The sequence below is a fragment of the Prionailurus viverrinus genome, chromosome A2 (genome assembly GCF_022837055.1).
Source record: "Prionailurus viverrinus isolate Anna chromosome A2, UM_Priviv_1.0, whole genome shotgun sequence".
Taxonomy (NCBI): Eukaryota; Metazoa; Chordata; class Mammalia; order Carnivora; family Felidae; genus Prionailurus; species Prionailurus viverrinus.
Window position 1 is genome coordinate 96,967,785 of NC_062562.1, and position 23,683 is coordinate 96,991,467.

At 35.0% G+C, this 23,683-nt stretch overlaps 1 protein-coding gene across 2 annotated transcripts in view; it reads left to right on the forward strand.

Moving 5' to 3' along the window:
• Positions 1-23,683, forward strand: part of VPS50 (VPS50 subunit of EARP/GARPII complex) — a 138,681-nt gene that overhangs the window by 39,290 nt on the left and 75,708 nt on the right. For both annotated transcript variants that reach the window (XM_047842862.1, XM_047842869.1), the window contains exons 10-12: positions 10,257-10,299; positions 12,053-12,151; positions 13,785-13,925. In XM_047842862.1, coding sequence (XP_047698818.1) covers positions 10,257-10,299; positions 12,053-12,151; positions 13,785-13,925 — 283 coding nt within the window. The remainder of the gene's footprint in view (positions 1-10,256; positions 10,300-12,052; positions 12,152-13,784; positions 13,926-23,683) is intronic.

The window sequence follows — 23,683 nt, forward strand, 5'->3', positions numbered from 1 at the left end:
GTGTTTAAGTGTGTCTGCGAATGAAGCATTTAACTTCTTTTTCACTTGAAATTTATCTAAATTAGTTTCAAGAAAAGTTGTTTTTAAAAGTCAAAACTGCTTTAGTTTTTTTTGTTTCATTTGAATGAAACTACTTGAGGGAATCTGAGAGCATTCTGGATTATGCACTGAGAAGTTTGTATACCATCAGAACTAGAGTATCTTTGTTGAGTACTGTAGCATAGGCACATGTATTTAATTTCTCAAAATCTTTGGAATACCCTTCCCCCCTCCCCCTCAGAATATGAACTTGGCAGTTGAATGAAAATTTTCGGTTGTAGAACTCCTTTAAATAAATCATAAAATAACGAACACAGCTTTTGGGTACAAGTACAGTGGTACTGTAGGGACTATGCTTCCCGTGTTGCCCTTCATTCCTTTCTAGCAAGACGTCATGCTCTGTCTCTGTTTAGGTTCAGGCAAGGGGCACATAGGAGCTCTGGCTGGGGTAGCATTTGAACAGTGAGTATTTCTGCTAGATCATGAGGCCAGCTAGTGAGACCCGTGAGTAGATCTGGAGTACTAGTTGTTCGGTCAGCTTGGGGCGAATAATCCATAGCATGCTATTCTCATATTGTCTGTACTCCTTATCTTTTTATTTAATTTTCCTCTGTCTCCCTCTCCCATGCTGCGTCATTTTGAAAAAATATAAAGTAAAATCTAATAGCAAAACATAATATTTAAACAAAAGTGTCTTAGGAGCACATGGGTGGCTCAGTCGATTAAGCGTCTGACTTTGGCTCATGTCATGATCACATGGTTCCTGGGTTCGAGCCCTGCATCCAGCTCTTTGCTGACAGCTCAGAGTCTGGAACCTGCTTTAGATTCTGTGCCTCCCTCACTCTCTGCCCCTCTCCACCTTGTGCTCTGTCTCTCTGTCTCTCTGTCTCTCAAAAATAAATAAATGCCAAAAAAAAAATTTAAACGAAAGTGTCTTAAACAAAAGGTGAACTGTTTCTTTCTGCCCTACCCACCATTCTTTTTCCTACTCCCTGGAGTAAACCACTTTCACAGCTTATTAGGTTTTTTTCCCAGTAGATTTCATTGTAATTTAAAATACTGTGTCAAAGTATCTCTTTCATGATTCATCATTGTAGATAGTTGTTGATTCTCTGTTTACTCATATTAAAATTACAGTAAAATATAAGAATTTGGTATACTTCCTTTTACTCCTCTATCTTCCAGGTTTTGTTAGTGAAACAGTTATTTTTATTTCGTCAAGTTTGTAAAATTTATATTCCTTTTGCAGCTATAATTAAATCTTCTGTGTTTTCTCGGTAGGTTACTTCTAAAAAAATGAACCTAATAGAAATTGTATTTCTTGTATTATGATTATATAAATATTATTATGTGCAGAACTAAGTAGAGTGTTTGGATTTATTTAAAAAGTCATTTTTTGTCTCTATGTGAAAATAAAAATCCATTGGTGGTTTTTTTTTTATTTGTTGAACATTTTTCACCTTTTTTAGGTCCTACTCAACTGTAATATTTCCTTTTTTACATGTTTTCCTTTGTCTTGTTTTGTTACAGTTTTGTTACAGTTACCTCTTTAAGAGTTTTTTGTTTGTTTGTTTTGATATGGGATACATGGGCAATACATCTTCAGATTTTGAAGTGACGTTAACTTAGTCCATACCCATGATTGAAAGAAAAGTTATTTTTTTCTTACAAAATGGAACACATTGCTCAGTTGTCCATCGGCCTTCTGTTTGTAGGACAAGGTCAGATGCTGTTCTCATTCTTATAAATAGTGTCTTTTTTCTTTTTTTAGACATTTTAAGGATTTTTCTTTTTATTTGGTGTTCCAAAATTTTACCAGTTGTCTAGAAAAGTCATCTGTGTCGGACACTTTACTCCTACATGATGAGACAAGAAGGACGTATTATTTAATCCTCATCTGCATAAGTTGCTACGTTACTTGTTTTACCAGGAGCTTTTGAAATGTGTTTGTTCTCTAGGAGCTTATAATAACAGGCAGTTAACAGACAGGACTGTGGGATAATATGCCAGTTAAGAACACAGAGTACATAAACAAAAGACCATCAGAAATGTTCATGCTGTGAATGGCTTACTTTCTTATACCCCTGCAAGAATGGAAATATTGACATCTGTAAGAGTGTGAGTAGAAGCTAGGCACTGTCAGCTTTGACAGCATTGACTGTAGAGTAATTCTAAATTAGATTTGTTTAAGGTTTTCTTACTAAAGCTTTATTTTTTAGCTTTTAAAAATTGAATCATGATAACGGTGATAGTAATGGTGGTTGTGATAATATTTAAACATTGTTTGGACTTTTGTATGTGTCAAGCACTGTACTAATCATTTCCCATACCTTTTCTTCCTTGGTGTTGACAAAATATTCCACAAAGGTATTATTATTGTCTCTATTTTATAGGTGAGGAAATTGGTGCTTTGTAAAATAAGTGACAGAGCCAGGATTTAAACCTTGGTCTCTTGGAACGCAGAACCTGTTGCTCGTAACCACTACTACATTGGGGCGCCTGGGTGGCTCAGTCGGTTAAGCGGCCGACTTCGGCTCAGGTCATGATCTCGCGGTCTGTGAGTTCGAGCCCCGCGTCGGGCTCTGTGCTGACAGCTCAGAGCCTGGAGCCTGTTTCGATTTCTGTGTCTCCCTCTCTCTGACCCTCCCCTGTTCATGCTCTGTCTCAAAAATAAATAAACGTTAAAAAAAAATTAAAAAAAAATAATTACTACTGCATTATACCATCTAGTAGTGTGCTAACTGTTATATATAGCGGACGCTCATGGCTAGGAGGATGATTTTTTTAAATCTGCCCCAGAAGCTGAGTTAATTGTATTTTTTTCCCAAACCTGTTTCTACCGGTTGTATTTGTTATCCGTTATCGTATTTATGTTGCTTAAGTAAATAAACTAAGGAAACAAGTTTTTGAAAGTAAGTTAAATGCATTGGAAAAACAAAACATATTGTTAAAAATATGTTTCCTTTTGAATTTGTTTTGGATGAGACAACTCATAAAAGTTGGGGGATATAAGGTAACTAAATGTGATTTGGCATTTGGATTGTTCCACATTTGTCTTTAAATTCTTGCCTCATCGTAGAGAAATTGAAACTTGAAATTATGGACAATTTATTTGTGATTTGGCTCATGTAAGACTAAGAAGTTAAAACTCTGCTCAAGAGAAAAGATTTTGGCTCTAAATCAGAAGTGGGTAAATGAATTGCAGTTGTACAATTTTTGTTAAAACGTTCAACATACATGTAAACATACATACACACAACATACAAATATTCCCATTTTAACTTTGATTAATTGACCAGCTGAAAGGTCTGCTGAACTTTAGCACAGGGTAGGCAAGCTTTGTCTTTAAGGAGCCAGATAATAGTTTAAGCTTTGTTAGGCAGTAAGGTTTCAGTTTGCAACTATTCACCTCTCTGCCCTTGTGGTCTGAAAGTAGCCATAGATGGTATGTAAACAAGTTCATGTGTCTGTTTTCCAGTGAAACTTTATTTAGAAACAGGCTATTGGCTAGATTTGGCTCCTGGGCCTGATCTCTGCTCAAGAATTATAATTCATAAAGTTTAGAGATGTTTTGAATATCTGTAGTATTCTTAGTAGTGGACTCGGATTTCTGAGCAGAGTGAGGACAGAGATCTGGGTAGATTCAAAGTGATCTTAATTCTTTTACAATCTGTTCATGGTTTGAAGGACCACGTGGAAATTTCCTGGTATCTCACCATTGTTGGTTTAGCTTCAAAGTGTTGGAAAGTTAGGTTTTCTCTGCAGTATGTTAATAAACTCTCTGCCAGCTATGAGTAAATTGAAACCACTGGAATAGATCTCTGATCTAAATACCTGAAGTATCCAGGGTCCATGGACACATAGTATAAGCTTGGAAGTATAAATTTTACTCAAGCTCATTTAAAGTTTTAGCACTCTACTGAATCATACACAAAGATGTAGTAATTGGGTAACTGGTATTTAGCATATAATAAAATCTTAAAACTTTAGAGCAGGAAGCAACCCTTTAGATATAGCACACTTTTATATAGGAAACTGATGCCCAGGGATATTAAGAGACTTGACTTAAATCATGGCTCGTTAATAACAGACCAGGGAAAGATAATTAAGATGCTAACTACCTCTGTACCATGTTGTCTCTTGTGTGGTCAATCTTGTACACAATTTTGATTTATATGCAGCCTTTCCAGGACTTGTTCTTTGAGTGTGTATATTGTAGATCAGCTGTTTAAAGGAACAATGTTAGGTAGTTATTTATGAATATGTTATGTTTAATATCTTCTGTAGTGATGTTAAAAATGCCCCCTCAAATTGTTTGATTTATTCTATTCAGCTTGTAAATAGCCTTTAATAGCTTTTAGCCTTCTATCTTAGAACTGGTAATTTCTTTTACCATAATGTAGCTTTTATTTATCCAAATGTTTATGAATAGATCCTTTTAGCATACTTTCATTAATTGACTGAAATGGTATGAATTCATATTTATAAATGATGGCTAAAGGTCTCCTTGAAGGCTGCACGGTTAAGATATACACTCCTTAATCACCTACTTTTTATGTATGTGTTTTCAATTAATAATAAATTGTCAAAATGCAGTTGTAGATTCTGAAAACATTTCAAAGCCAAAATGTTTGATTTAAAGATTTGCTATTTAAAGTCTTATACATACTATTTACATTACCATGTTTACATTAACTCTTAATACATAGGATATAGAGTCATTTTAACCATAAGTAATAGAAGCACTAAAAGCATCCAGATTTATGATGATTTCATAAATGCTAAAGTCCATTTTTTTCAGTTGAGGAGTTGAAATCATTACTCTCACCTATGAATGAGTTTAGATATATTTCTTTTTCTCCCAAACTCAAAATACTCCCTATAAGAATATGTTTACCAGCTCTAACCTACTTACGATTCCAGGTATTCTTGCCTCTCTGTATCTGTGTCTCTGTCTTCAGCCATAGGTGAACTTCTGAGCCCTGTATGATAGAGGAGTAGAACTGCTTTAGTTCTGCTTATTTCTCTTTTCCTCTTCCTAAGGCACCTGTAGACCCAGACTTTAGTGCAGTTCTTTTTCTTCTAAAACATTTTCCTTTCTCTTTTTCTATCTCTGTAGTTTCATTTATTGAGATAGAAAATAGGGGCTAAAGGAATGTTGGGAAAATTTCACTATGTTTGAATTGCAAATTTGACTCAGCAGTGAGCCAGGCTATGAGTTTAGTTAGTCCTGGAGATTCCTGGAGAATAAGCCACAGTCTTTGCTAAGGGAGACAGTCACAGATATTCCCTTCTATCATTCGGTATGTTGGAAACAGAGTATTATGAAACTGAGGGGAACAGTCAGCAGGGGAAGACTTCCTGGAAAAGATGACATTTGGATGGGCCTGGAAAGACAGATGGGCACTTGTGAGTGAGAAGAAGAGAAAGTATGTTCTATTTCTCATGAACGTTACATACAAGTAGAACAGAGGGTGTGAAAGTCTGGGGGTTATTAGGGGAATTGCACGTAGTCCAGGTCCCTGAAATGTAGGCATTAAAAAGTGACGGGGAAGTTAATTTTTCATGTCATTGTTCAGAATCTTACATGCTATATCAGTTTGGGGCTTTATCTTTGATTTAATGGAGAACCTCCATGGATTAACGTGAATTCTACTTTAATTAGGAGCTGCAGATTCAGGTTGGTAACATGAAGCTGCCAGATGTGAGTAAGATAGCAAGAAATGGTCCTGCCCACAGGAGTGGTCAGGCCTTGTCTGAAGCCTTTCATGTATAAGCTATTTGAAAAATTGTGTCTGCCAGATCAAACAGAATACTGCCCAAATCCAATCTGAAATTAAGACCCCTGCTCAAGCTATCCCTGAGAGCTTTTGGGAGGATGTTGTATGATGTTTGGTATGCAGTAGGTTGATGGTGTTTGTCAAATAAATGGATGATGGATTGAAGAGTGGGTGTGGGTTATCGTGTGCAGAGATTCGTTGGGAAACTATTAAGGTAATTCAAGCAATAGGTGATAGTTCTTGAGTTCGGGCACATAATTGAGAAAAGAGAAGCATAGAGGGATATGAGAAATACTGAAATGGTAGAATTGGCAGTATTTGATTATCAGTCACATAGGAAGCAAAGGAAGAATTAAAGATGACATGGAGATTTCCAGCTTGGATTGAATGGGTGGTGATGATATAAATCAAAAGATGATATAAATCAAAAGACAGAGAACATAGGAGAAAGAACAACTTGAGGAATATACTCAAGAATGTATGTTTCAAATATGTTCCAAAGTACAACTTGAGAAGATACTGACTTGGCCGGGGGTGGGAGGTGGGGTGGTATTGCTGAGAAACTTTAATTCTTTCTAAGTGCCAAGGTACTTATAATGACTGTCATTTTTAGTGTGTTATTTTGGGGCCTTTAAGTCTCATTTTCTTTCATTCATTCATCCTTTCATTCATTGTTCTTTGGACAGAGATTGTCCCAGAATCTTTTTTTTTTTTTTTTTTTTTTTTTTTTTTAAGGAAAATCTCAGTCTTGCCTACAAATATTCCTTTGGATATGTCTGTGGCTGTGTATGGGTATTTTTCAGGCATAAATCCTTGTTAAAGACCTTAACAGTCCTACACTGTTGATTGTCAAACTGTATAGTTTTGCTCATTTTGCAGGTTTTACTAAAGTAATCTCCAATTCTTGACTTTAGTCAAAAGTGTGCTTATGATAAATAATATTTGTAGAAAATTGTCTAATTTCTCTGTATGTTTAAACATTTATCCCTGAGACCATCAAAAATGGGTACTTGTGTTATGGGTTTTACTATTCTGACAAAGTGCTTTATATCTATGTATCTATATCTGTATCTACATATAAATAACCACGCTGGTGTTATTTTCTCAGCTTGCATTAAAAGGCTTGGTAAGAAGTGAATGCATGGAATCCATGAATCCATTATTATATATTCTGTAAGGCTATTAGGAAGAGTGTTGCGCCTTAGGAGATAAAAGGTCATTGTTCCCTTTATAAGGACTCTGGTAAAATTTTCTCTCAGAACTTAAATGCCAACAAAAGTAACTTTTGTTTGGGTTTTTTGGTTTTGTTTTTCCCTTGAGTATTTTTGATATTATGGACACCAAATTGTATACTTGGACTCTCCCTATTTGTTTTGGCTGGTAAGACTTTGAGAGTCAAGTTTATGAAGAGATTAACAATTGTAAAACAATACCTTGTATATGGGCACCTGGGTGGCTCAGTTGGTTAAGTAGTGTCTGACTTCGGTTCAGGTCATGATCTCACGGTTTGTGAGTTGGAGCCCCACCTTTGGGCTCTGTGCTGACAGCTCTGTGCTGACTGGTCGGAGCCTGGAGTCTGCTTCAAATTCTGTCTCCCACTCTCTCTCTGCCCCTCGCCTGCTAATCCTTTCTCTGTGTCTCAAAAATAGATAAACATTAAAAAAAAATTCAGAAAAGATACCTTGTATAATTTTTGTGTACTAAATTATACCTTTCACTTGCTCTATTTTATTTTAGTTTGCCTTAATTTTTTTTGTTAAAATACTTTCTCTATGATTGTATTTATTTTGTTAGATATCACAGATCCTTTTTAATAATGAGATAATTCAAATAATTTCACTTCTGGTTTTTAGTTTTTTTAACTGACTTAGGAGGAATTAAAGGGAAAAATCATATTCAAAATCATATTCAGTCACATAACCTACGTGTATAACTAGATAAATTCTTACAAAGTAAACATAGTTATGTAATTATGTCATAGGAACTGTTACCCCAGAAACTACCTTCTTGCCTAATCCCAGTCATTATTCTCTCATTATTTTAAAAATGTTTTTAGCCATTCTGGTTGTTTATTATGGAGTGTTATTGGAGCTTTAATTTGCATTTCCTGAATGCCTACTTGAAGTGCCTATTATGTGTTTATTGGCCAGTCATCTCCTTTGTCATGTATCTGTTCAAGCCTTTTGCCCCTTATGTTCTTCTGTTTGTAACACACTCTTACTGCTGTGACTTTATAACCTTTACATATTTTACTATATGCCTTCCAACATTGTTCTTCAAGATACTCTTTTTGGGGGGCGCCTGGGTGGCGCAGGCGGTTAAGCGTCCGACTTCAGCCAGGTCACGATCTCGCGGTCCGGGAGTTCGAGCCCCGCGTCAGGCTCTGGGCTGATGGCTCAGAGCCTGGAGCCTGTTTCCGATTCTGTGTCTCCCTCTCTCTCTGTCCCTCCCCTGTTCATGCTCTGTCTCTCTCTGTCCCAAAAATAAATAAACGTTGAAAAAAAAATTAAAAAAAAAAGATACTCCTTTTTTTTTTAATATATGAAATTTATTGTCAAATTGGTTTCCATACAACACTCAGTGCTTATCCCAAAAGATGCTCTCTTCAATGCCCATCACCTACCCTCCCCTCCCTCCCACCCCCCATCAACCCTCAGTTTGTCCTCAGTTTTTTAAGAGTCTCTTATGCTTTGGCTCTCTTCCACTCTAACCTCTTTTTTTTTCTCCTTCCCCTCCCCCATGGGTTTCTGTCAAGTTTCTCAGGATCCACATAAGAGTGAAAACATATGGTATCTGTCTTTTTCTGTATGGCTTATTTCACTTAGCATAACACTCTCCAGTTCCATCCACGTTGCTACAAAGGGCCATATTTCATTCTTTCTCATTGCCATGTAGTACTCCATTGTGTATATAAGCCACAATTTCTTTATCCATTCATCAGTTGATGGACATTTAGGCTCTTTCCACAATTTAGCTATTGTTGAGAGTGCTGCTATAAACATTGGGATACACGTGCCCCTATGCATCAGTACTCCTGTATCCCTTGGGTAAATTCCTAGCAGTGCTATTGCTGGGTCATAGGGTAGGTCTATTTTTAATTTTTTGAGGAACCTCCACACTGTTTTCCAGAATGGCTGTGCCAGTTTGCATTCCCACCAACAGTGCAAGAGGGTTCCCGTTTCTCCACCTCCTCTCCAGCATCTATAGTCTCCTGATTTGTTCATTTTGGCCACTCTGACTGGCGTGAGGTGATATCTGAGTGTGGTTTTAATTTGTATTGCCCTGATGAGGAGCGATGTTGAGCATCTTTTCATGTGCCTGTTGGCCATCCAGGTGTCTTCTTTAGAGAAGTGTCTATTCATGTTTTCTGCCCATTTCTTCACTGGATTATTTGTTTTTTGGGTGTGGAGTTTGGTGAGCTCTTTATAGATTTTGGATACTAGCCCTTTGTCCGATATGTCATTTGCGAATATCTTTTCCCATTCCGTTAGTTGCCTTTTAGTTTTGTTGATTGTTCCCTTTGCTGTGCAGAAGCTTTTTATCTTCATGAGGTCCCAGTAGTTCATTTTTGCTTTAATTCTCTTGCCTTTGGGGATGTGTCAAGTAAGAAATTGCTGTGGCTGAGGTCAGAGAGGTCTTTTCCTGCTTTCTCCTCTAGTGTTTTGATGGTTTCCTGTCTCACATTCAGGTCCTTTATCCATTTTGAGTTTATTTTTGTGAATGGTGTAAGAAAGTGGTCTAGTTTCATTCTTCTGCATGTTGCTGATTCCTGACTATTTTTAACCATTTGAGTTTCCGCATAAATTTTAGAAGCAGCTTGCCAGTTTCCATATACATACATAAAGAAGAACCTGCTGGAGTTTTGATTAAAATTTCAGGTATTCTAGATCATTTTGGTGAGAACTGATAACTATATCAAAGGTTATAGTTTTTTTACATGGTATATATCTTCAGGTATTTACATCTTCTTTACTTTAGCACAGTTTTGTATTGGATATGTTTTGTTAGATTTATTCTGAGATATTTGGTTTTTTGAAATGGTATTTTAAAATTTTTCATTATCTAATTCTTTGTTCCTAATATATAGAAATTGATTTTAGGTTTGAAATTTTACTTTTTATCGATATTATACTCTTTAATCTTTAAAACTTGCTATCAACTGTGAATTTCTTAAATTCTTAGTTTTATCTACAGATTATTTAGGAGTGTCTCCCTATACAATTCTATTGCTGCTAGTAATGACTCTTTTATTCTTTCCTAATTATTACCCTTTTATTTTCCTTGCCTTATTGTACTGTCTGTTGAATCAGCATAACTTAGTTCTCTTAACATTTATTTGTGAATTTATGAATTATTTATTCAGCTAGTATATATTTAGCACTTAGTTTGTCTCTTTTAAAGATAGACAGTAACATCTAACTCTATTTTATTTAATAGTGAATTGAATTCAAAGCTTCAAGATACTTTAGAACAAATTGAGGTAAGAAGAATTATGTCCTAAGTTATAATGTTTTTTTTCTTTTCAGAGGTTTTTGAATAGTACATATGAATCTTATGTTTTGACTTTTGTGTTATTACCAGTGTTCTAGATCACAACACTTTGTTTATTGTTTTTTGTTTGGAATATCTGTGCATGGTCAAGTTAATGTTAGTTTTCTTGTAAACTCAATAATGCTTTTGGAGTTTTGGGATCTGAAAATGGTATTTTGTATCTGAAAATACCATATCTGGAAAGATCCCCAAACTGTTAGTTATAGATAGGTTTTCATGTAAATTATAGACAAAATATTTACCATGTATTAATTATTTTTTTATTATTAACTTTTTTAGTTCAGTGAGCTAAGTTACATAAGAATAATTATTGGCTGATGAATCCTCCTAAATTCCTAAGCCTTCTGATATTTCATACAGTTCATCAAAAATGTAGAAATGGAAAGGAAAAGATATGTCATTGTGAGCATGAAGTCTTGCTTTTCTTCCTGCATTTATTCAGAGTTCATCGCTGTCTTTGGCAGTCATGGCAAAACAGGGTATTCGTTTTAATAAATGTAATTAGACTTATTTTTTTCTGATATTTTATTTTACTGTTTTCCTGATGAGAGTGCTTATAAAAATTGAGGCTGGACTTTCAAATGACCTTTTTTGAAGGTAGTTTTTTTTTTTTTTTATCATAACTCCAATCATTTACTAATTATAAGAATGACAGTTTGATAAACATAAAGGTAATGCTTTTAAGTAAATAATCTCTTGAATATTGAGGACTTTCTTTTGAAAGCTCAGTATTTCTTCACTCACAATATATAATATTATTCTGTACTTATGTAGAGAATCATTATGTTACAATGAAATCATTGAAATAGAAATCCTTAAACAAAGTTCATGCATTTAGATATACCTTAAGGTATGTGCTTAGAAGGTCAATGTAGTTTTGTCGAGAATTACTTTTTAGTGATTATACAGAAGGACTGTTTTATTATTTTTTAATAGTCTTACAAATTCAGTTCATACAATTGTAAGATTTTAGCAATTGCTTGAGGAAACATAAAGTACAAATAAAAATAAGATTCCTTTAGTTACTATTATACTGCTTTGGTGTCCCTTGAAACACTAAGCATGGGTTTTTAGATACTCACATATTAGTAACATCTTAGTAGGGGCACCTGGGTGGCTCAGTCAGTTGCGCGTCAGACTTCGGCTCAGATCATGATCCTGCAATTTGTGAGTTAGAGCTCCGTATTGGGCTCTGTGCTGACAGCTCAGAGTCTGGAGCCTGCTTTGGGTTCTGTGTCTCCCTCTCTGTCCCTCCCCTGCTCGTGCTCTGTCTCTCTCAAAAATAAATAAACATTAAAAAAATTAAAAAGAACATCTTAGGAGTGTCTGGGTGACTCAGTCGGTTGAGCCTCTGACTTCAGCTCAGGTCATGATCTCATGGTTCGGGAGTTTGAGCCCCGTATCAGGCTCTATGCTGACAGCTCAGAGCCTGGAGCCTGTTTCAGATTCTGTGTCTCCCTCTCTCTCTGCCCCTCCCCTGCTCGTGCTCTGCCTCTCTCTCTCTCTCAAAAATAAAAAACAGTAAAAAAAAAAATAACTAAATTTGTTTTTGACTATTAAATCTAGTAGGATAGTAAATGTCTTTAGATACTAATTAAAAGTGAGAAATTAAATACTTTCTTCTCATTGCCTTGAAAACATAATTCCTTAACTGCCTCTTGCCTTCTCTTTTAATTCCATAGGAGCAGTTGGATGTAGCTCTTTCCAAAATCTGCAAGAATTTTGACATTAACCATTACACCAAGGTTCAGCAAGCTTATCGACTTCTTGGAAAAACACAGGTTAGTTTTGAAAGAATATTTACTTTTTATTAATTGGGAATCTGTTGATCTTTATGAATGCTGAATATATTTACTAATGTAGAGTGTCCTTAAAAAGTTTCATTTAACAAAGTAAATTTTTACGCCATATTAACATAGGTTCACATAGGCTCAGAGTGTATGGAGTGTAACGTTACAGAGGTTTGTTTTGACCTATGAAGTGTTTGTCAGGTTTAATATTTTCACAATTTTATGTAGGTTTTTTTAAAAAAAGTGTATTATAAGATAATTCATTTGGAGAGGATGTGTAGTCTTGTACCTCAGCTCTTGGTCCTGATTGAGATTCATGGTTCCTAGATGGGCCAGCATGTTTCCCTCAAAGTGGTATGTAAACTTTTGTGTACTGTGTATGTTTACCTGTAAAATAGGTCCATTTCATTTATTGTATTTTCCTCTTTTTTTAATGCTTATTTATTTATTTTGAGAGAGAGTGTGTGAGAGTATGTGTGGGGGAGGGACAGAGAGAGAGAGGGAGAGAAAGAATCTCAAGAACAGAGCCTGATGCAGGGCTTGATCCCACACACTGTGAGATCATGACCTGAGCCAAAATCAAGAGTCAGAGGTTTAATTGATTGAGCCATCCAGGTGCCCCTCATTTATCAGATTTTTCAAATAATTCTTTTATTCTCTGATTGTTCTCACTTACCCTCATGGTGCATGGCTTTACATACTCTTACTGTTCAAGGGCTTCCTTGAAAAATTTGCAAAGGGTGTCATTGTTTGAAAGTTAATTGTACCATCTCCATGTATAGGATTATACATTTATCTAAAAAATAGCTAAATATGATAGACGTAAATGTTTTCTTCCCTTAAATGATCTCCTGTCTTAGAAGGAGATCTAAGAATTTACCCAACCACTTAAACTCTGTTTACATTTTAAAATCTGGATAAAGAAATTTGGTTGTTTACCATAGTTAATTAATTTGTGTGTCTTAGGCTACCTAGGAAAAATTACAAGAAGGTAGATGCTTGGTAATTTTGAGAGACATATTTAAAGACCCTTAAAAATATGATCATAACGTCTAATTTCCCCCATTAGGCTAATTCTTTTACTTGTTAAATATTTATTAGTACCTATGGTGTGCATTGCTCCAGGCACCTCTGTATGAGCCCTCATGTGTCTTTTAGTGAGGGAAGCAGGATGTTGGCTGTAACAAGTGCTATAAAGAAATAGATATCAGCGTAAGTTGATAGAGTCAAGTACTGATTTATACAGGATGATCAAGAAATGGTTCTTTGAGAAGGTGACCATTGAGAAGCATCCTGAACAATATAAAGGAATGATGGCAGAGCGAATCCAAAGGTGTGATTATGCCTGACATGTCTAAGAAAGAGCAGGATGGGTACCAGTCATAAACACAAAGCAACAGAGCAGTGTTCACGATTCATATTTATCTTTAGGAATATGATGTTATGGTTACTTGAAAGGTTATTTACAAATAATCAACAGTACAATTATAATTTTATGAAAAACAGTGATCTTTGTGCCTAATTTATAATTGGTAAAGATTTTTTTCTTATGTTTTTCACATCCATTGAAATTTATTTATTTTAATAACATGAAATTATGTTATATGTTTTTTTCTTTCCATAGACAGCAATGGATCAACTTCACATGCACTTCACTCAAGCCATTCATAATACTGTGTTTCAAGTTGTTCTTGGTTATGTGGAACTATGTTCAGGAAACACAGATACAAAATTCCAAAAGCTGCAATATAAGGATCTCTGTACAGTATGTAGTAATTTAATAACTGTTCATATGTCTCTCTTTTTTAGTTTTTAAATTCATATCCCATTTTTCATAGTACCTGTTATTTGAAGATGCTACTGAAATAAAAACAAATATGTTTGCCAAACGTTTTTTTTTTTCCCCATATTATTCTTTTTCTCGTAATGGAAGATTCAGTCACACAAATGGTAAAGGTTGATGAGGTAGTATAGATTTATGGAGTGCAGTTGCTTCTAAATGGACTCTTTACTCTGTCATAGCTTCTTTTACCCTTTTCTCTCAGGCTCTTAATTCTCTTCTGTGATTGCATGTAAGGTCGTTCTAAAGCAATCATCTTTGCTGGTTCCCTGTATACACTTTCGGTCAGTCTTTCCATGTGTATAAATGCTATTTTTGTCAACATCTGTAACCAATTTCTTTTCATTCTTAAAGAAACAGAGGTCTATAAGTCATATAACCACAGGTGAGAAGTGAACTGAGTTGGGCTCTGTTTTAGAATTGGTCCTGCTGATGGATTGATATAGAGTGTGAGGAAAAGAATGATGAACAACTGGGAGAACAGTGGTGTCATTTGTGTTTACAAGGAAGACTGATTTGTAGTAGAAAGTCTTGAATTCTGTTTGATGCCATTAACATTCAAGTGGACTTGTTGAGGAGGCAGTTGGATAAAAGAACTTATAGAGACAAGAGCTGAAGTTAGATTTGGGAGTCATCAGCATCTAACTGTACTTAAGTCCATGGTACTTGATAAGAATATTGGGGAAATGGGTGTAGAGAAATGAACTATGGGGCCCTTCGGCCTTGTGACATTCAGGGATTAGGTAGGGAGGAGAGACCAATAGAAGAGTCTAAGAAAGAGCAGCTAGCTGGGTAGGAGAAAAACTAGGAGATGGTGGAACAGCCTACAGAAGAAGTATTTCAAGAAGAATTGACTGTAAACCTATGTCAGATGCTTCTGAGAGTCTGCATAAGGTGATATTACAGAAATGACCACTTGATTTGATAATATGGAGGTCATTGTTGACCTTGGTCTCTTTATTTCTAGCTCAACAATGTTCTGTGTCTCTCACTGGAGACTTTCTTGAATTATTTCTAACATCTACTCAGAAAATAACAGTTATGGCAAGTAGATATCTATTCTCTACTGTAATTATGTCTAGAAACCAGTGTAAAATTAAGCTAATCTTCATTCTTTACTGAGTTTGTCAAAAGTGCAGGTTTTATGGCCATTGGGAAGTATTCTTACTTAAGAGACAATAAATATTCCAGGAGGATGTGATTATATAGGATAGATTAAGGATTAAGTTAATAATGGCAGTGGATGGTTGTTAATAAAGCTTAAATTTTTTTTTTCAAAAATCATTTCATAAATCACGAGAACTATTTCACAAATTTAATGATTATTAACTTCAAGTGTGATATAGTTGCATAGTTACATTTTTAGTTATCCAGTTCTAAGTACAGCCATCATTTGTTATATTTCAGTGATTTTGAAATGTGTTATCTTCTTATCCATGTGTTTTCTTAGGTTCATAGTATATATTTTTAAATTAAATATCCAAGCAATCAGTTTCATTTTTTTGATTATATTAGTGTTGTCACGAATAGATGTCTCATGGTAAAGCAATTTATTACAAGTTAGTGATTTCTCTGTTACAGCAGAAATAACTTTTAATAATTAAAACAAAAAAAATAATTAAAACAAACATTTAAACAAATTAGACTTTTGTCCTTAAATCTTTACTTTGATGAAATCTGGTGTGTGTTTGTGTATATGTATAGTGTACTTTGTTACCATTAAACTTTGATATGTGTTTAAGTCAGAGACATATTTGTGCTCCTACTTCTTGAGAAAGTTCTCTGTACATTTACAAAATACAAAGATGAAAGTTGTACTTAATTTATAAATGTTTATGAACAAAAATTTGTGCTTAAAGTTTTTACCATAGAATTTTTAAACAATTTCACTGTTTTTTTTGAAGCTGATTTTTGAAGTAGCTGTGTATATTTAAATTATCAGATAACAAAGGGCTTATCTTCCTTGATTTTATTTTGAGTAAATCCTTCTTAAAATGACTCCAGGAAACATCTGGTAATTCTTTATAAAATTATTCATCTATGTATGATTACAGCGAGGTATATACAATTAAATTAAGGAAACAAGTGATTTATCCGTATACTAGAGCTTTGTCATAGAACCACCCTCCCAGCCCCTGTACAGAACAGCTGGCACATACGTTGTTATACCTCCAACACAGTTTACACTCCTGGTTTATATTCAGGCTGTGCTAAAACATTCTTTGAAGGAGTTTTGAAGTGGTGAGAGTAATAGCAGATGTTGATGATGGCTTCATGGAGAAATTTCTTTCTTTTTTTTTTTTTAAGTTTATTTTATTTATTTATTTTGAGAGAGTGAGAGAGAGAGAGAACACAGGGGAGGGGCGGACAGAGAGGGAGGAGAGAATCCCAAGCAGGCTCTGCACTGTTAGCACAGAACCCAACACGGGGCTCCATCTCACAAACAGTAAGATCATGACCTGAGCCAAAATCAAGAGTTGGACACTTAAGCAACTGCAGCCACCCAGATGCCCCCTGGAGGAATTTCTTTGAGAAAAGGATTTAACAGAATTAGGTATGGTGGGCTCTTTATGTTGTAGAGGAGCTGAATAATGAGGTGAAGGATGTGATCCATTTTAAGGTGGCCCATTTTGTTTGGCACAATTCTTAACAAAAAATTAACAAAGTTCAGAACTTTACCCCATGCCTTTTAGAAGTATTTAAGCAGTACTGTTACAAGCAGATGGGTGTGGATATCTCTTTGAAACCTAAGAAGTTTTAATTTGTTTTATAATATTGTATTCTATTTGACATGTTTAAACCAGGGAAGATTAGAAAGAAATTATTTCTCATCACATTTATTTATTTGTTAGTTTGATGAAAAGACGTGACCTTTTAGAAACTGAATTCTACAGATGAAGGTGATTACTTCAGGAGAGAAAAATGGAAACAACCCTTAGAAATTTAGTAAATAAACTGATGAAAGAAAATTTAAATATGTTTTCCTGGTGGGAACACATATAAAGGATCTGTAATGGCACAGCTCAAGCAAGGGAGATGATTTGTGAAGGAACCTTGTTTTTGAATGTAAGGTTCTTGATTTTTTAATACGTAGCAATTGTGAATCATTTTAGCCCCAATTAAAAGTAACTGATAATACATATTGAGTGGGGCGCCTGGGTGGCTCAGTTGGTTAAGCATCCAACTTCGGCTCAGGTCATGATCTCACGGTTCATGGGTTCGAGCCCCGAATTGGGTTCTGCGCTGACAGCTCAGAGCCTGGAACCTGCTTCGGAAACTGTATCTCCCTCTCTCTCTGGCCCTCCCCTGCTTGTATTCTGTCTCTCTCTCTCTGTCTCAATAAACAAACAAACAAAATAAAACATTTAAAAAATACTTATTGAGGATGTGCTAGTGGTAGAGTCTTATGTCAGGTAAGAAAGAAGGAACACAGCCCTCAGGAGATGTGTAAAAGGTGTTGACTGGTAGATTTTAGAAATGAGAAGAAAGAGTTCAGGCATTTGGGCAGTTGGTTTTCTCTGTTTAATAGCAATATTTTGAAGGAAATCCTTAATCCTAGATAGCATTTAAATATAACATTAAAAAGTGAAATACATGAAATAGTATACTCAGCAGAGTTGAGAGAGGGATGAGAGTTCCTGGAAATAGGGAACAATTATGTTTCATTTAAATGGAAAGAGATTGGAAATAGAACTCTAATCATCTGCTTGCCCTCATTCATAGTATTATTTTAAACCACTCACAGGTATCTGTTTATTACTAGAGGAGCTAGAATGAAATTGTACTATTTTTTTTTCTTTGATATCCCTTTACAAAGAAATCTGGGGCAAAATTAGTGTTCTGTTTCTGTTTACTCTGATAAACCGAGAACTTCAGAGTTTTTAAGGCCAATAGCATCCTATTCTGTTATGGCATTTCTCCAATTCTGTGTCCTGTCAGCCACTGCTCTGAGTTTAAAAGTTTAGTTGGCTTTGAACTTTTTGAAATAATTTTGTAATTGAATGTACTTACTTTTCTTTCTTTACTAAACAATGTTTTCTGAAAGATTTAATTAAAATCACAATTTTTCTTTTTATAGTTTATCTTTCTGTCTGGTTTTCCTGTTTTTCTTGAATATATTGGCTTAAAGTTTTTATTTAGATCAGTAATTTAGGCTTTAAAAATATGTACATTATTTTGAAGCACAAATACATTGTGGGGTACATTGATGTACCCCTACATGTTTATACCAGTCTGTGGAGAGATTTCTAGACACCAAGTAGATGCTCTTTGCTTAGTAACTTTGTAGAGAAACTATTTGTAGGTTATTTGAAAGTTTATGAAGTATGCATCATTTATAAAAATTTATTTACAGCCTTGTTTGGCAGGCTGTTGGATTTCTTTGGGGAGCTTTTTAAAGATGTTAATTGGAATGTTATTGATTAATTTTATGATAATAAAGCTGGCTAAATCTGGCCGAAATTTTCCCAACCATTTTTCAGTTTTTCATTTCCAAATGAACTTAATGAGTTTTGAGTTCTGTTTTTGAAATGAGCTTGGTAATGTAGTAATACTTTGGTGAAAAATGAGTTAGTTTTTTGTTTGTTTGTTTTTGTTTTTTGTTTTTTTAGAAAAAAAATTTGAAATCATTTCAGTATGAGTTTTCTCAGAGTGTGGCACGTTGGAGGTGCTTAATGTTTCTTGAGTAAATTGGATTTACCTCTTAGTCTCTAATTGGTGTGGTGTTGACACATTTCAAATTTAAGTTAAATGTGACGGAAAGGAAACCAACATTATGTACCTTCTTTGTGCTGTGTGCTTTTACAGGTGCCTTGTGTGCATACATTGTAGAGAGACAAACTGAAGGCTAGTGTAATACTCCATTCTTCTAGGCTTTTAAACTTTCATTCTTCTGAGTAGTAGCTCTTGATATTGAATTATAATTCAGTGTCAGTTTTTTGAGAGTTAGTAAATGTCTTTAGTAAGTCCTCTGTTGAAGATATCGTTCATTTTGATGTTCATATAGAAACCTAAAGACAAGTCTTCTTTTTAGTCAAAACATGTTTCTATTCCCAAACTCTCAGGGCATTTTCTGTTATGAAGAATATATTTTCTCTCATCAAATGGTGTGAGAGTATATGGACTGTCTTTACAATGAATGATAAGTCGCTAGGAAGTTCAGAGCTAAATTCAATGTTCATGTATAGTAATAATCATGTTTTTGTTCTCTGTAGAATTAACTGCCTCTTTATCCTTTTGCTGTTTTCTGACTTAAACTAGTCTAGTATTTATATGTTCTTATATCACTTACAGTCTTTATAGAGTTAGACAGAATGTAGATTATATAAATAGTTGCTCAAATTAAGCAGTCATTAATTAACATGTTTACTCTTAAAAGTATACATATTTGAAATTATACAAGTAAAACATTAGTTGTAAGAAAATATAGATAAGCAAAAAGGAGAAAATTAATATTTATGCATGCAAAGCTGGTTCTTTTAATGTGTATGTAAGCAAATAGCTTTTAAAAGTGGGATTATGCTGTATACACAGTTTTATAACATTTTTCCCACTTTCTATATTATAAATAATTTTCCATTTCAGTGAATATGCTACCCACATAACTTTTAATAGCTTGACAGTGTTTCAGTGTAAGATCCTGTGGATTAATTAACCAGCTTCATATTCTTAGGTATTTATGTTATTTCTAGCTTTTGTCATTATGAACAACACTATAGTAAATAGACTTAAAGCTAAGTCTTTGCCTACATCTTTAATTATTTAGGGTAAGTGTTGAGAAATGAAATTGTATTGTGAAAGGCTTTTGGTTCATTTTTCCAAAATTGCCCTCTAGAAAGTGTGTTTCAGTTTACACTCCTCATCAGCAATGTCTGCTCTTATCTCTCTCCTTGTACACATGAATGCTGATTATTTTGTATTTAATAGCTTAATTGTCAGATACCAGAAGGTAGCATATCAAAATAATTTATGTTGTTTATCAGTCAGGCATATTTAAGATGTGAAGGAAATTCAACTGGGACACTTAATTGATTATTGGGGTTAATTTGGTTGATTTGGTTAGATAGGTGAACAGACATTTTCTGTCTTACTGGAAGCTACAAATTTGAACATTGGTCAAAGAGAGAAGCCTTTTTAGTTAGAAGAGCAATATTATATATTTACTTGAGTTGCTGTCTCAGGTCAGTTGTAGAATACTCCAAAGAATTCAGCTGTTGGATTTATTATCACATATTTGTACCATCACCACTCATATATTTTTTATATATGAATATATATTGATTTTTATATATTTAAGGTAAAATAAAAACTAGGTTTTGGTAATTTTTAAAGTTCAAAACTTAATCGAAAGATAGGTAAGGAAAAATTTTCTCTGCCATTTATTCTCTGGATTGTCAAGAACCGTGAAGGGTCTGAAATTTTATCCTACTTGCAAACTGACACGCTAGCCTGTGACCCTTTCTTTCATGGATGCTGGAATAGGACATAAAATTCCATTATCTTGGTACTCTGACTTGCTAAGTTAGAAACCAGTTCCCTTGTCATTGCTCAGCTTTTGTTAATCAAGTAGTCAGTTTAGCTCAACAAGGATAGGTAAGGCGTTACAGAATTTATAACCTAGTAAGATCATATTAATTATGATCAGAGGTAGGATAAGAAAAGTTGAAACAACATAAAGTGTCATTGGGGTCAACATAGTTCTTTAAGGTTCTAGGGAAAGCAAAACCGTATCTTACTGTTAAGAGAAAGCTGAAACTTTTGAGCTGGGTCTTGGATTCCAACAGGCACAATGTATGTGGCTGTGTCTGGGGTGGGAGCTGAGGGGTTGGGGTAGTGAGCAGTGTTAGGTTGTCTGACTTGCTTTAACTGGATTTTTAGTATGAATATTTGGTTGTTTTCAGTATTCTTGGGGACTAATGAGTGCCAATGGAGTACATACTTTGGTTTGTAGTTATCTGGGCATCCAGCCTTGCCTCTTTGGAAATGGAGGGGTTTTCTGGTCACTTGAAACTGGCTCAGGTGTGGCAAGGCCCCTGGGCTGCCCACATCTAAGAACCAGTCAGTGTAAGGTAGTCTGCTGGGTGGTGTGTGTGTGTGTGTGTGTGTGTGTGTGTGTGTGTGTGTGTGTGTTGTGGTGGAGGATGGGAATAAATGTTGAAAAACCAACCTATTTTTAAAGCCTGGCACACACTGTCAGCAGAAACAAAAAATAATTTCCTGGTAGAAAGTCATTCTTGAGACCTGTCAAGAGACCTTATTTTTAATTTGATAGTGTTTTTACATTTAAATACTGCCCCTTTTTTTTGTGGTAATCTCACAGCATTTTATCACTTGTAACTTTGAAAGATAAATTATGTATTCTGATTATACCTGCTTTGTTTGAGTATTAAACTATTTGATTAAGGCCATTTAATAGCAATTTGAATTTAAAGGAGACTTTTCTGTTTCACAATTTAGAAGGTGCGAGGTTCTTAGTTCCGAGTTAGCATCATTTATATCATACTTATTGCATATGACTTCATAGATATATACAATTTTAGCATTAATGACAAAAATGCCTGGGAGATGAGAGTGCCTGTTTTTTCACCATGATACATTTGTGTTTTTAAATCATGAATGAATCTAGTTTGACACAAGAGAAGTTTTGCTACAGCGTATGTATATTGTTGTCTTTGGAGAGTCATAGTGTTTAAAGCTTCAGAATAACCTAGTAGAGAGAATTTAGATTATTTGCTTTATACCTTGGGGTGTTTAGATAAATGAAGTGATATTTATAACATCATGACTGAGTAAGTCACAAAGTTGGACCCTAAGCCTAAACGTGTGGCTATCCAGTCCGCTATACTGTGCACATTTCTGGCTTCCAGTGGCTAAAAAGTACTGAAGATATTCATATTTTGTACAGCGTGGCCCTCACAGAAGTAATTCAAGGTTGGAAAGATCTTGTAATTGCTTGGCCCAGACACTTCCTTAGGTCTGGAGTTTAGCCTCCCCAGAGATGTTTTTAGCTCCAGGGCCAAGTGCTGTTTGAATCTGCAACATCTTTCCTGAAGCCTCCCCAACAGGCAGTGGTCTTCCCGGACAGGTGGTGGTCCTCCCGGACAGGCAGTGGTCCTCCCCACCAGCTTCTGGTGATGCAGCTCACAGCACTAGCAGTATTCATCTGAAGATACTGCTAACTCTTTGTGGGTTTTTTTTTTTTTTTAATCTATCAGTGTGTGTTTGAAGTTGGGGATGGAGGGTGGCAGCGGCTGGGAGTTGGGGAGCCCTGTGAGGATGCCAAGACATCTGTTCCCTTTATGTTTGTCATGATGTGATCAGAGTGCTAAATCAAAGTGAAACAACAAAAAATACCTTAAGATATTCCTTAAGAATTTTTATTTTGACGTTTTAATAGAAAAATCATCTTCCTGAAATTTTTGTAAGTATTTGGTAGTAGAGATTTCTGAGGAATATAAAAGTAAATTAATAAGAGAAAACTAAATTCTGCAGCATCTTTTTTTTCATATTTACCACTTTGCACTTAAGCAACTTTTAAAAGATGACTTTTTTTCATTGCATGCTTCAGATTTGGAAAGGCTGCTTATGTTCCTTTCACGTTCTTTGAAAATGTCCTCTAGAGTCTCACTTACTGCTTATAGTCTGGGCTGGAATGTTGCTGTTTTAATAAGCTAATTTCATAATTTTTATTTTGACCAGGTATGTTGGTTGAGATGGTTAAATAGCAGAAATGGAAGGTGCAAAGTGTTAGCTGACAGCGAGGAAGAAAGGGATATGATATCTGTGGATTTTTTAAAAGTGTTCTTCAAGATTTGATTACGAAGCCTATTTGGGGGGTGCCTGGGTGGCTCAGTTGGTTAAGTGTCCCACTCAGCTCCTACTCCACTCAGAACAGTTGGTTAAGCGTCCTACTCCGCTCAGATCATGATCTCATGGTTCATGAGTCTGAGCCTCGCATCGGGCTCTGTGCTGATAGTGTGGAGCCTGCTTGGGATTCTCCCTCTCCTTCTCTCTCTCTGCTCCTCCCCTTCACATGCACGCACATTCTCTCTCAAAAATAAAAATAGATACACTTTAAAAAAAAAAAGCCTATTTTGATGTTTGAATAGTGAAGCATAATGGTAATACTGTGTTGAAATTTTTTACATTGTAATATCCAGATTTGTGAATATTCTCCAAATCCTGCTCCCTCTGTTACCTTTTATAACCTTCAGAGTTACTAGAGATCTATGTTATCTGTATAGAGGTTATGGATTTAAAATTTTTTAGATTACTTAAAATATTCTTTCTTGTCTGTATGTTTTTGAGAGATATTTCTAAAATACCGTACTTTTTTTCCTTTTCCCTTCACCTCACAACCTTTGCTGAATAAATTGACACTACTAGCTTTCAAAGAATGGCAATGGAAAATAACTCTTGAACACAGAGTAATATTTGATAATTAAATTTCTATTTCCCATGTATTCTTAGTTTTTAAAAGAATTTAAAGACATGTTATTTCAGTTATTTGGGATGTCTTGCTGTGAATATTATCTAAATTGATCAAGATTTCATTGCTATGATTGATACGTGATACAAACATAGAACTGGAATTACAATATGGTGCTCCTCTGCCTTGGTATTCCTGGTTTTTTTCTAAACGAATCCTCCCTTAATTGGGATTTGAATTGAGATGAAGTATTAGG